Here is a 14,093-nt window from a genome sequence, read left to right as displayed (position 1 = left end):
TGCAACACGAGTGCAGCATTTCCACCAGCCTTGAGAAGTTCAGCATGGATGCCACAGATCCCTGGAGCTTTACCCCGTTTCAACCGGTTCACCGCAGCCCATGTTTCCACAAGCGAAGGTGGACCACAGTTGAATGGAGGGTCAGCAACAGGGATTGCAACACCCTTGACGTCCAACCCGTCAGCTGGGGGATAAGCCTGGTACAACCGCTCAAAGTAACCGGCCCAGCGGGCCTTCACTTCAGATTCCTCTGTCAACAGCCTACCACTCTCTGCTCTAACTGCAGTGCTCCGAGGGATGGGCTTGGATGAACGCAATGCGCGATTTCCCCTGTAAGCGGGACGAGAATCACCTGTCCACTGGTGATGCTCTACCCCCTCAAAGATTCCTCGCACATCGGCCTCCTTGTCCACCCTTAGTGCACGTACAGTTTTACACCTCAGTTCCCTGAACAGCTCAGCTCTGCCATTCAGCCTGGACCTGCGACTCTGGTCAATGGTATCCAGTGTCCCGGGAGACAAAATTCTTCTTTGCCCTGCGGTGAGTTCCAAGACATCCACCGGCAACATCAAGGACACTGGCCTTGAAGGCACTCTTCAACTCTTCAGGATTCTCCAAAGCACCCAGACACCCCAAATGTCCACTCAGCCTGTTCGCAAACTCCTCAGCCACTCTCATCCTTGAGCTTGCCAACATACAGCGTAGGCTGGGATGGTTACATTCTCCAGGATTGAAGGTGCAGCGTTAGAGTTGCTACAACAAGCCCGTGGTCAGTATTGAGGAACTGAGCACTCCCGTAGACCCTGCAGTTCTGGATCAACCTGCAGAGACCATCCACGAGGACATGTTCAATCTTTGCCACACCGCCAGCGTTGGAATACCAGGTCCAGCGATGAGCTTCTGGGTGCTATTCTGGTTCATAGTTCCTGACCCATGGGGACCAACACATGTCTCATAACCATCCCTATCAGTTCCAGTCGATGCATTGATATCCCCCAAGACGAAGTGTATCTCGTCTGGGGCAATGATATATCGAGCGTGGCGTAGAATGTGTCCTTCACGGTGAGGTCACTCGCCTCAGTCGGAGCATTGACAGAGACCAGGGAAATGACACCGAAGGAGTGACGAATCCTTGGTCTCATAATACGCTCGTTGACCGGTGTTACCTCAATTATCATTAGGGTCAGCTTATTGGACACAGCTACAGCAACTCCTTGAGTATGGTAACCATCAGAGCGACCAGACCAGTAGTAGGTGTAACCACCCTCCATTATCTCGCCGCAATCCGGTCTCCGAACCTCAGAGAGTGCTGCAATACCGATGTCCAAACGCTTGAGCTCAGATGACAGAGACAGTTGATCATCCTCTCTTCGGGATAGGACATTCCAGGCACCCACCCGAAGGTACTGCCTCAGGTTAACCCAAGGAGACCACCATCTGGTGGACGACATCTCAGCTCCACTCCGACACACTCTCTCACAATCTGACCCAGGGATGTTACCCCGTGGTTTCCCTCCTTTCAAAGATTGGGGGTCCTGAAGGCTTTGCCCCAATCCCATCATCCGGTGAGTTGCACTGCGAAGGGAAGCTGCACAGGAGGTACTCCCACGGAGTGGGTTTTCAGATTTTTTTTGCGTTTTGCGGAATGAAGGGTTTTACGGTGGCCGGAGTGCAAATCCTGCCACCAACCTCCTTATAAAAAGTAACCCAACTGCAGGAGGACGTCCGCAGCCTAGGGAAATGACACCAACCTTGTGTAAGGGACTCAATTTAACCGAGACACTGGGATAAAACTGTGAACATCCAACTAATGTTTAGACTTCAGAGAAAGGAGCCATATTGGGCTTGGTATGGAGCCCCAAATGAGACTTTGAGTACCAAAGGTGTTGAACTGATGAGCTCTAATAATGGTGAAACGTGTCTGCAGCTGTTATTTTCCCTACTTGCGGCATTTTGAATAATTTCCCATAAAGCTTGATTCACACTGCAAGATGGCCCCTCAGGGTCCCAGTTTTGTGCAACGGGGCAGTGACGTCAAGGTGTTGCTGTCGGTTGGCTAAAGGTTTATAATAATCTTTATTCACAACCACAAAACTGTGCCCTCCTAATGGTGCTGTAGTAAGACGACAGATAATGTGTTCGTGTGGTAAATGATGCTTGTTGGTTACAAATCATGCAGCAATGGCTGTAATTGGACACGATTTGTCTCGTCCTTCCAATATGCAGCCATGGGGTCCTACCATCTACAATTCTGAAAGGAAGTTCAGCCCAAACATTTGATTTTAAACATTATGCTCCACTATAAGCTCGAATTCTATAAGAAAAAGCGATGCTATTTTCTCTGCTTGTCACATTTTAAAACATTGCCAATAAGACTCATTCAAAATGTAAGACCCCCCCCACCCCCCCTCACACCCATAGGGGTTGCAGGTGTAGTATAATTTAACCGTGATGTCATGGTGTTGCTGTACGTTGCAGAACAGATTACAATTTTATATTATACGTATCTATTTATATATTATTAATGTTGAATCCACGACACAAACAAAACACTGGATGTAAATAACATTCATTCTGATAGATGACCTGCTCCAAATGCAATAGCAGTCTCTTGTCACCAAGTTATACAACAAGAAATACAAATGCAGACACAGGCATATTTGTATGGACATACACTCCAATTTTATTGTTAAAAAATACAAAAAGAACAAAAAAAACATGCTGTATCATGTAAGACCAAGTGGGCTCTCCCACATGACATCATGTATAACATGTTCTGTGTCAAGCAAATGTCTGACATTAAATTTCAGCACAACATGTCTGGGGCAATGGGTAAATGGCATAACACCATTGCTCAATCCATGGCATTGTTGCTGCGAGTCTGGGAGGATGGAGGTTCAATTCCGATCTTGGCCAAGTCATACAAAAGACTTAAACTGGTATGATCTGCTTCCTTGCTTGGTGCTCGGCATTTAGAGGCGAGAACAGGGATATACCCAGTGGGTTGGTATTCCTTGGGGATGGAGATTTCTCCCGACAAACATCTTGCTGACCTGGAGAAAAAAAAAGCACCACCACTAGATGGAGCCGCTGGGACATCGCTTCCTCTGAAGTCAATGTAGTGGGGCAACTTAGCTCTATATAGCATAACAATTGTGCATTTTGTGAGGAAAGCACAAAATTTGGCACACTGGTGGCCTATCATATTATGAACAGATTTGGATATTGGGCCATCTCAAATTCAGCCACTGATGGCTGTGGCAGCCATTTCTCACTGCAATCTAAAATTTTGAGATGGCCCAATATCCAAATCTGTTCATAATATAATAGGCTACTTGTGTGCCAAATTTGGTGCTTTCCTCACAAAATGCACAATTGTTATGCTAAGTTGCCCCACTCATGGTATGTTTGATTCAAGTTCTGTGTTGTCTGTTTTTAACCTCCGCCATCAAAGATCGGAGGTTATTGTTTTCACCCCTTTCTATTTGTTTGTGAACAGTATTACGGAAAAACTCCTCGACGGATTTCGACGAAACTTGGTGGGGGGATAAGGTATGGTCCAAGGATCATGCCATTAGATTTTGGACTTTGTCCAAAATCCAATATGGCCGCTATGGCGGCCTTTTTGAAAAAATATTTGAATTTTTTTTTGCATTTCTGCATGTTTTAAGTGATTTCCAACCCCCCCCCCCAAAAAAGAAATTGTTAGAGAGAGCAAAAAAATTAGCAACTTTTTTTTTCAACAAAATTTCGATTTTTTTTTTTTTTTTTTTTTTTTTTTTTTTGCATTTCTTCATGTTATAAGTGATTTCCAACAAAAAAACATGCCAAAATTATAATTGCGGCTGATTTTGGAACTTCAGGTGGATATACCCACGTAAAATCAATTTCTGTCTCAAGGAATCTAGTTATGACGAATGAATTGAGTATGTAAAAGTTAAAAGTAAAAGGGAAAGTTGCAAACTATAACTCTGAGCACTGTTGACGTCGAATTGAATGAATAGGATATCAGGTTCACTTGAGTGACCAAGCAGTATTGGCGGCGGAGGTTTTGCACTCTACCGAGTGCTCCCCCTCTAGTTTTCATCTGCAAGCGAATGCACGATTCATGTGTCCAACAACACTTCCATGAGCCTTAAAAAAGTAGAAAAAGACTGGAAAAGGTATAGCAGATGGAGCTTGGCTGCGTGAGTGTTCAGGAGGCAGAGTCTTTATTAAATCCATCCATCCATCCATTGGGACCATACTCTGTACAGAGTGTTGGTGCTGGTAAGCCATCTCCTTGGCTATTGGGCACAATCTGGACAAGTCGCCACTCCGACACAGGATACCAGCAAGCTGCCACTCATTTTGCGAACCTCGAAGGATGACAGGCAGTGTCAACCCCACCTGGTATTAATTCAACAGCCGAGGGGGATTTTAAGTTAGGATCCTAGGATCCCAAGCCCACCACCCGAAATAAACATGTACGCCACTCTCCAAAAGCCTCACCAGTGGTTTCCAAAATGAACCAAAAATGATCACGTGCACAATGGCTTCAAGCTGGCCGATCTGTCCAGTTTTAATAACCAGAGGAACCTTGACCTCAGAAGAAGGTGGAATTTGTCCTCGAGGATTGGGACACGTGTTGATTAGTCCGTTCCCATTTTCCTCTGATTTCACCTGCACCTGTTGATTAATGTGATTGTCTATGTATGCATTTGGTCTTGCAAAGCAAACGAGTTGTATACTCAACAGGTGCAATCATTGTCAGGAATTGAACCGATAAAGATTTGCTCAAAATATTCCATACATACTCAACCTGTGTAAAAAAAAAAAAAAACACAAAGAGCGTGCGCTCCGCAGTAGACACATTCATCACGGCCACCAATAATATTCACCATTCAATATTAACAACGACATTCAAAACTGTGAACATCCAACTAATGTTTAGACTTCAGAGAAAGGAGGCGTATTGGGCTTGGTATAGAGCCCCAAATGAGACTTTGAGGTTGGAGCCAATGCTGAGGTCCAGCATCCCAAAGTGAAACAGTAATTACATGCTCATGTATGAAATTGCATATTTAATCAGTTTGGAATTCAACGGTAGTGCAATGGAGGTGGAAAAATTCAAGTTTAAGAACCTATAACCAGCTGTACACCAACGTGACCAATAGCAGAAGTAACAAACATGATTTGTCGTTGGTTATGGGAATTTTAAATAAATCTTGATCACACGCCGGCTAACCTTAAGGCCATGTCGACTTGGCTCGAAGCAGAAACATCACGTTTCAAAGCAATTTTTGCATATATGTAAACTGAAAAATGATGGCACGTGATCAATTGAGTGGTCACAGCAAATAAATTACTTTACAGGTCACCAGTTTAACAACACCGGAGCATCCAAGGAAATGGTTAATGTCTGCCCTGGCTCGAGACACCATCCGAAGCTTAGAGATGGAGTGGTGGGTGTGTTGTGGAACCAGGTCTTTGTGGTATAAAGTGGTCTCACTGCACCGTGAGCGCACGTTTGATGTGGGCCGTTTTAGACGAAGTAGGGCGGCATCGGTGGGTGTGATATAAGAGGGATAGAGGTTTAATATTTTATTTAGAATTGAGATCAGAGCATGTTCCATTGTACGCACAAACATCAAGTAATTACAATCCAAACAGCTTTTCCCACTTGGACATTAAACCCAGCTCATCAAAGAGTAACAGGAGATATGGAGAGGGTGCACTGTTCCACTCATTATCCACAGGCTGGGTACTTGTCTTGAAGTGCTATGAGATGCATTAATAGTGCATAAATCTGAGATTCAAGGCACTAACAGATACCTCGTGGTACCCCATCGGTCAGATAACTGATGGGATACCGCAAGGTATCTGTTAGATAACCAATGGGATATAAAAAGGTATCTATTAAATAGCCAATGAGATATTATAAAGTGTCTATGAAATAACGGATGGGATATTACAAGGAATTGGGTAGACAACCAATGGGATACTCCAAGGAAAGTATGAAATAACCAATGCGATATTACAAGCTATTTATTAACCAATGCGATATTACAAGCTATTTATTAACCAATGCGATATTACAAGCTATTTATTAACCAACCGATGCAAGATTACAAGTTATTTATTAACGAACTGATGGGATATTACAAGGTCACGGTTAGATAACCGATGGGATATTACAAGGTCACGGTTAGATAACCAATTGGATATTACAAAGTCGTGGTGAGATAACTGATGGGATATTACAAGGTAGTGGTTATATTGTTACGAATCTGGAAACCATTCGCCTTCACACATACAGTTGACCCAAAGTTTAGTTATTTCGTTAAGTATATGTGGATAGTTAGAATCTCTCCCCTATGTCTAATGGGAATTTCATGTGTGTGCTGAGAGTTTCTTTCTTGTTCGTCTTCTGCATTAAATCTCGCCCCAATCCTTCAGCGCCATTACGCACGTGTTTCTGGCCATGGACATAGTCGGAGGTGAGATCACCTCAGGGCCGACTTCGCCCCAGCAAGATGGAATGTTCCCCTCGTCCAATCGGGGGTGAGATCACCTCAGAGCCGACCCCGCCCCAGCCAGATGGAATGTTCGCCTCGTCCAATGAGGGGAGGACACCGATCGCCCGACGCCCCCCGACCAATCCGGAGGAGAGTTACCTCAGAGCGGATCCCTCCACCCGCCCGGGGGAGGGATAAGAAGGATGGCGAGCTGTCTCAGCGGCGGTCTTTTTCGGGGTTCCTTGGTGGTCCGTGGTCATGTTGGTGCTCGTGGTGGTCGTGGCAGAGGTATTTCATGGTGCTCGTGTCGTCGATCGTCGTTTGTGGCTGGCCAGGTCATTCGTAGGATCCTTAAGCTGAGGTTCGTGGTTTCGAGTCCCACCATGGTGGTTTGTGTTAGAGCGCTCGAGCTGGAGATCCCCGTTCCCGTCCACGGACTCCGAGCTCCACAAGTGCGAGTCGGTAAAACCGCACGAGGCGGCCAGGTACCCGGCCAGACTCTGACCCTCAGCTCACCTTCCATCCTGAGCTGAAGGGCCGAATAAAGACCCACGAGGTCCATTTCTTTTCGGGTGTGTGTGTCTGTCTATGGCCAGTCTGATAAGTAGAAATTGTTTGAGTGATTCCATTGTACATTTGCCTGCATTCATATTCATGGTTACGTCTGCTCTGTTTCCTCCCTCTTACATTGTAAATAAATAACCGTTAAATGTTCCAGTTCGTTGTCTGTGCTTTCTGTCATTGACCAAGTATGGTTCGGGCTTGAGAATTAGGGAGGCCGATTGTGCCATAAATTGTCATTTGGGCCGGCACGGCTTTGGTAATTCCCGCTTGGTTATGCCGGATCCGAGTCGGTAACAGCGACGCGGTTTGGACAAAGCTGGCCGAGGGTGTGGTTTCCCCGGTAACTAGACCGCACGGCTATTTAGGTAAATTGGAATCAGACAAAAAAGACCCTAACCGTGCGGTCGAAATATTGGCATCCACGGTCCATTAAGCGACCTGTCGACTTCGGAGTTATCCAGAGCGACGACCTTCAATTCCGGTGTTCGGTAGGAGGCGGCCCAACTATTCCGTCGAGCGGTCGTCCTCGCCACCGAACCTGGCACCACAACAAAATACCCAATGGGATAATATAAGGTCACTGTTAGATAACCAATGGGATATTAAAAGTCATGGTTTGATAACTGATGGGATATTATAAGGTCACGGTTAGATAACCAATGGGATATTATAAGGTCACGGTTAGATAACAGATGGGATATTATAAGGTCACAGTTAGATAACCAATGAGATACTACAAGGTCATGGTTAAATAACTGATGGGATATTATAAGGTCATGGTTGGATAACAAATGTGATATTACAAGGTCGTGGTTAAATAACCGATAGGATATTACAAGGTCGTGGTTAGATAACCCATGTGTTATAACAATGTCGCGGTTAAATAACTGATGGGATATTACAAGGTCATGGTTAGATAACAGATGGGATATTACAAGGTCGCGGTTAGATAACAGATGGGATATTACAAGGTCACGGTTAGATAACAAATGGGATATTATATGGTATCCATGAGATAAATAATGGGATATTACAAGGTCGCAGTTTGATAACCAATGGGATATTACAAGGTCGCAGTTTGATAACCAATGGGATATTACAAGGTCATGGTTAGATAACAAATGGGATATTACAAGGTCGCAGTTTGATAACCAATGGGATATTACAAGGTCACTGTTAGATAACAAATGGGATATTACAAGGTCACTGTTAGATAACAAATGGGATATTACAAGGTCGCAGTTTGATAACCAATGGGATATTACAAGGTCGCAGCTGGATAACTGATGAGATATTACAAAGTCACAGTTCGATAACTTGTGGGATCTTACAAAGTCGTGGTTTATTTAACTGATGAGCTGTTTCAAGATTGCGGTTGGATAACCAATGGGATTTTAGAATATATCCATTGGATAAATAATGGGATATTACAAGGTACGAGTTTGATAGTGTACAAGGAGGGTGGTTCAGGTCTTACTTGGACTTTTGTCTTTGCGCAAGAGTTTTGTTTCCAGATAAACTTGAACACAACCTTCACAAGCAGTCACAGCCAGACCGTACAGCCAATGTGTCTAAAATTTCAACAGTCAAGAGGTTTTTATTGACCAGAAGTTGCACGAATATTTCCCATTCTGCAACCTCTGTTACCACACTTGCCACCATCTTGATTTTCAACTCGTGCATGAAAGCAAGAACTACATGCTTTCAGGTCGACTGGACCAACACGATAAAATATTAATTTCCTCAGAAAATAAACTGCTCACATTTCTCAGCCATTTAACAAGGGTCCAGGCCAAGTCTGAGCCATTCTCGCTGCTATTGCCCGACATACCTTCAGACTCGAAGCCTCCTCTCAGTGGACGACCAAGCAGTCCACCCTCTGGTCCAGAAATCCCGTCCATAAATGCAAGTTTCTTTCTGCCCGACTGCAGAAGAAACAACAAAATGGAAACAAGCAAATAAATAAATATCTGCATGAACTCCCAAACATACAAAAAGAAAAGAAAAAAAAAGAGAAGCAAATGGACAGAGTCTCTTCGGCCTGGGCGGACAATGATGGATTTGCAAGAACAAAGGGTTATTGCTTCGGGTCCGGACTCTGAGAACCAAAATAAAGTGACAATGTGGAAAATATTTAATCTTTTAAAGGTTAAATACGTTTCCGAGTGGCCTGTCGTCTTCCATCGAGGTGTTTGTACACCACACTCACTCAGATGTAAAGAAAGAAAAAGAAAAACTTTTTTTCTTAACCATGATAGTGTTACTGAATGTTGCAGGCTATCGTGTTCCTTGAGGGCACCAATGTGAATAAAAGGAATGAGTTGTCCTGAAAAAAAAAAAAAAATTCACAAGTGAATGATAAACTCATGGAAAGAGTAATGAAGAACGAAATCTACCAAATATCAACAGTGATGGCACAGATTTATTAAAGAAAGCAAGGAAACGATGTGTCAGCATCACGAGCACACTATCATATCACGTGACTCAATGCCATGGCGGCAAGTTCGTTGGAATAATTGTCCTGATCAGATGTAACGAAGCACTTGCGTTCACCACGGAACTGCACAACTCACATTGTGAGGTGGCCATACGCATTTCATCTTATTCACATGCGATTTGTCATGATGTGAAGATGCCTCAGCTGGGTCATTTGTTACCTCCGCTACCGAAGGTGAAGGAGGTTACGTTTTCACCACTTCCTGTGTGTCTGTTTGTTTGTTTGTGTGTAGGATATCAAAAAGTTGTAGACGGATCCAGATGAAATTGTGAAAATGTTGGGTGTGTGAAAAGGATGAACTGGTTAGATTTTGGTGAAGATCCGGATCCGACTACTAGAATTTATTAAGTGATTCTTCATCACTAAGAGATTGGGCCAAAAATGATATATAGCACGATATCTCAAAAAGTTGTGGACGGATTCGGACGAAACTTGGTGGACAGGTTGGGTGTGTCACAAAGAAGAATCGATTCCGTTTTGGTGAAGATCCGAATCCGGATCTGGATACGACAATTATTTAATATTTAAAGTGATTCTTCACCATTGAGAGATAGTGCCAAAAACGATATCTAGAAATTTCAAAAATGTATTGGGCCCGATAAGTTCTCGTGGATCAGGCATTACGTGGTGGAGGTATGCACTCAACCGAGTGCCATTCTAGTTTTGGTTTGTGTTTTTAATCCACACAGAATACATTTGCATATTTCCCAAGACATTCCAGGCCGGAGTCGTGAGATGAAGAGGCTCGAGAAAAAGAAAATAGCATTTTTTTTTACTCCCCAGCCACAGATTACCACTTTTGGAAGAAGCTTGCTCAGCAATCTTTCAAGCTCCTGTTCCCGAGGTCTTTCGTCAACCTTCCATGTCCAGAAATATTCCATCTGTGGCAAAAAAAACAAACAAAAAAAACAAACAAACAGGTAAAACATTAGAGATTCCTCATGTTGCCCGAATCTGCAGCTGTAAATACATCATTCGGCTGAGAAAGAAGCAAACTCGAGAAAATGTACAAATTATTTCCTCGTGCTCTACTGGGCAACAATGTGTTACCTGGACAGACATGTGTGTACAGGCACACACACTGCATACAAACTACATCCCAAGTATCAGAGTAATGGCATGAATGAATAAATGTGGAATTTAGTTTGTGCATGTGTAAATGTTCCCTTACATGTGAATGAAAGATTATCAAATGAATGAGTGAATTAATTATTGATCGATATGCAACAGAAGCATTTGGCGAGATTTGCCTGGATTGTGGAATTGCTCTCATGCTGCTGTGTTGTGTTTTGTTCTGGTGGTGCACAGCGATGACAATGAGGGAATGCAAGGCTGGGGGGAAAGATGGACCTGGATGAGATGAGTGAGTGAGTGGAAGGTATTCACAGAAAACAAATTACAGAGTTCATAATCCTCGTTTATACACACAAACACATCGTTCAGCCAGAGATTACCATTTACAACATTGCGATTGCTCTGTTGTTTTTGACTGCGGAGATTTATAGGACATCATTAAATGACATATCATCAGTTCTCTCGATCATTTTTGGCACTTTCTCACTCGTGACTTGTGGCAAAACTCTACCCTCCAACTCGTATGCTTGCTTTATCCACAACCCCACACCCAACATATGTATACAACTAATTTTCGAACCACCCTCCATGCCCAAGACAACCTGTAAAGCACAATTTAATAATTTGGAATTTCTGAAAGCCACAACACCCTCCACCTCCACCACCTACTCCTCCTACTCCATCTCTTCCACCACCACTCATACCCATTTTCACAGTCAACCCTCCTCCTCCTCCCTCTTCTTTTCTCATCCCAAAACATTCATTCACACACAGTTGGCACAGGTGTTGAGGATGAGCCAAACAAAGGGTCGTGCATGACACTGCCAGATCTTTGCAGACACCCGGATGAACATGCAGACCGATGGACGAATATCCGACAGACAGCCCCGGTTATCCAGATAGATGCGTGTCTGATGCATCCCAGAGAGGGCGAGGGGCCGAGTGGATGTGTTGGTTTTCATTTGGAGGTGCCGTTAAGGAGCGGGCATGCTGTAACTAATTGCTTTCACCGGTGAGCTCGGTGTGGGGTGCCAGGATGACTTGCCACGTATCCTGGACCCCTGCCATTCGATATGGCCATGAGGCGTCATGCTCCGAAGCCGGCTGTCTTCAGTGTTGCGAGGAGACCTCTCCTTAGCTCCTCCGTTAGTATCACAGTTGGCGGTATTGCATTGCATCCTAAACAGTAAATCAGATTTTACTTTGGACAAGTCAAATCATAAAGAAGATTAATCATTAAAAACGAAGCGTTTTTCAGTTTTAAAATATTTTTTTTTACTAAAAACGTTAGATTTTGCATTTTCTACCCAGGTCGCATCGTACGTTTGATCATGAATGCTGGACAGGCATTTCTAAGAACATTCATTTTATAAATGATTAATATATCGATTTGGTGGTACGCAGTGGTGGGGGGGAAAAATCGAATTAGGAAATTTTGACAGCACTTCAGGGATTTTCCTAGGTCAGGGCAAAGTTATAATAAATTGCTCGAAAAGAAGCAATAACAGAACTTTCTTTCCAAAATCGAACAAATTCTCGACTTTCAAGGGATACATTGAGCCTGCATCCCTTTTTCTGTTGTCAGATCATGAGAACTAGGCCCCTGGGGCAAATCCCCCTCCAGGAGGAGCAAAGCATGTAAAATCAGATAGTTTTAGCTGCATGGACTCACAGCCGGCGAATCGAAGCTCATCCTCAGAGCAACGAGTATCTGCATGGCTGGAGGCCCACACGAGATGTAAGCCAATTATCTCAGTGTAGGCCTCACAAGGTCAGACCTCGAGCTGGATGCTGGAACCAATTGTTCCCCGAGTCGATGATTGACCACGTGTACCCCATGACCGGTCATGAATGGAAGCTTGGTGGAACAACTTGTGGAGAGAGGGGCGGTGGAAAAGCCCCCATTGTGACGTCAATCCAAATCTTGATGCTGATCTCGATGGACGAGTCGAGCGACACACCAGAACATAAGTTATTATCAAGTCATCAAAGGTGGTCAACTGGACAATAATGCGCGAAAGCTCTTTCTGCAGATTCACATCTCACCAACACTTGAGACATATGCTGAGAACCTTGTGGTTGAAGGGACCTCATGGCTGTATTGTTTGCATTGACTCGCTATTCCCCGAACCTCCAAATCAAACCCACAATGGCCTCGTGGGCATCTAATGAGCGAGGGGAGGTGGGGAGCTCGGATTTAAAGCCTTTCAAACCGCCAAGTCCTATATCGAAGAACCACAGAGGAGGTAAAGCCTGGGTGGAGATTACAGACACCTGCTTCTGTAAATCCCAGCCTCTCAACAGCCCGACGGGGTTTGTTTGGAATTGGAAGGTGGGAGGAATGAGTCTTTGGCTCGGTGGCTGGCTGGCTCATGGTTGGGGGTGGGTGGAATGGTTTTGACACAGTGATGGCTCCTCTCATCACAGCATGGTGTGTGTGTGTGTGTGTGTGTGTGTGTGTGTGTGTGTGTGTGTGTGTGTGTGTGTGTGTGTGTGTGTGTGTGTGTGTGTGTGGAGAGTGTAAAAGAGGGAGCATGGGAGGAACAGACCATGGTGTGGTGAACCTTTTCAAATGCTAATGGCTTGTGCTGACCCCTTTTTTGTCGTGGAAGGCGGTGAAGGTGGGGGGTTGCAAGGGCGGGTGCGGGGGGAGGGGTGGGGGTGGTCTTGTGCTTAGGCAGAAGGGGTAAGGAAGCGACCTTACCACCCTCCACCCCCTCTCCACATTTTATCCTTCTCTCATGCATCCAGCCATCTCAACTCATGGCTGAAATTTGAGGGACTGTATAAAGGTCATGCCCAAACAGGGATTCATAAGCAAGCTGGGAATTGATGGTCTTCAAATAGGGAAGGAATTACAAAAGTGGAGTGTATACAAAATCTGATAAAAAGTATATATATATCATGTTCTTCCATGTGTCAGCAATTGCAGAATGAATATAAAACTGCACGTTCACAACAAGACAAATAAAATGAGGGTATACTTCATTGATAAATTCGGAATCTTGGCAAAACTAGATCATGAGGGTTCAAGATGAAGATAATGAGGTTCATAACCAGTTAATGAGGGTTCAACAGGTGATGGAGCAAGTTAAAACGGACATGGTGTGCTGCTGGACTTGTGATATTTTTGACAAGTGCACGGAGTAACCATTGTACACCATTCCATTCCATTCCATCTATCTTCACGTTATCACCACCATGGTTACTGACTCAGAAACAACTCAACGTTTCAACCACTTCTGGAAATTTCTCGAACTTCAAAGAACATTGACTTGACAACTACATTACACAGATACTTTACATTCCAGTATTAACAATAAATACAAACGAAAGTATCCAGAAATTATTATTAATTTATTTTACAAAATCGGCCATGTCAGAAAGGTTTCCATGCAATAAGGGTCATTTCACCTTGAAACCACAGTTGTGTGCACGAATGTGAAACCACATGAGGGAGA

The 14,093-nt window shown here is 44.1% G+C and overlaps 1 protein-coding gene across 3 annotated transcripts in view; it reads right to left on the bottom strand.

Moving 5' to 3' along the window:
• Positions 1-2,676: 2,676 nt before the first annotated feature.
• Positions 2,677-14,093, bottom strand: part of LOC147010637 (uncharacterized) — a 20,453-nt gene continuing 9,036 nt past the window's right edge. For 2 of the 3 annotated variants that reach the window (XM_085859781.1, XM_085859780.1), the window contains exons 2-4: positions 10,353-10,439; positions 8,893-8,986; positions 4,952-7,599 (exon numbers count right to left, since the gene is read on the bottom strand). In XM_085859781.1, coding sequence (XP_085715907.1) covers positions 7,454-7,599; positions 8,893-8,986; positions 10,353-10,439 — 327 coding nt within the window. In that variant the 3' untranslated portion in view covers positions 4,952-7,453. Of the gene's footprint in view, positions 3,054-4,951; positions 7,600-8,892; positions 8,987-10,352; positions 10,440-14,093 lie in introns of those variants that run through there. The other variant, XR_015052438.1, reaches the window with a different exon arrangement.

This window comes from Eptatretus burgeri, chromosome 16 (genome assembly GCF_056783735.1).
Source record: "Eptatretus burgeri isolate ZD-2024b chromosome 16, Ebu_testis_v1, whole genome shotgun sequence".
NCBI classification, from domain to species: domain Eukaryota; kingdom Metazoa; phylum Chordata; class Myxini; order Myxiniformes; family Myxinidae; genus Eptatretus; species Eptatretus burgeri.
The sequence above is the reverse complement of the archived record's forward strand: the minus strand, read 5'-3'. Positions and strand labels throughout refer to the sequence as shown.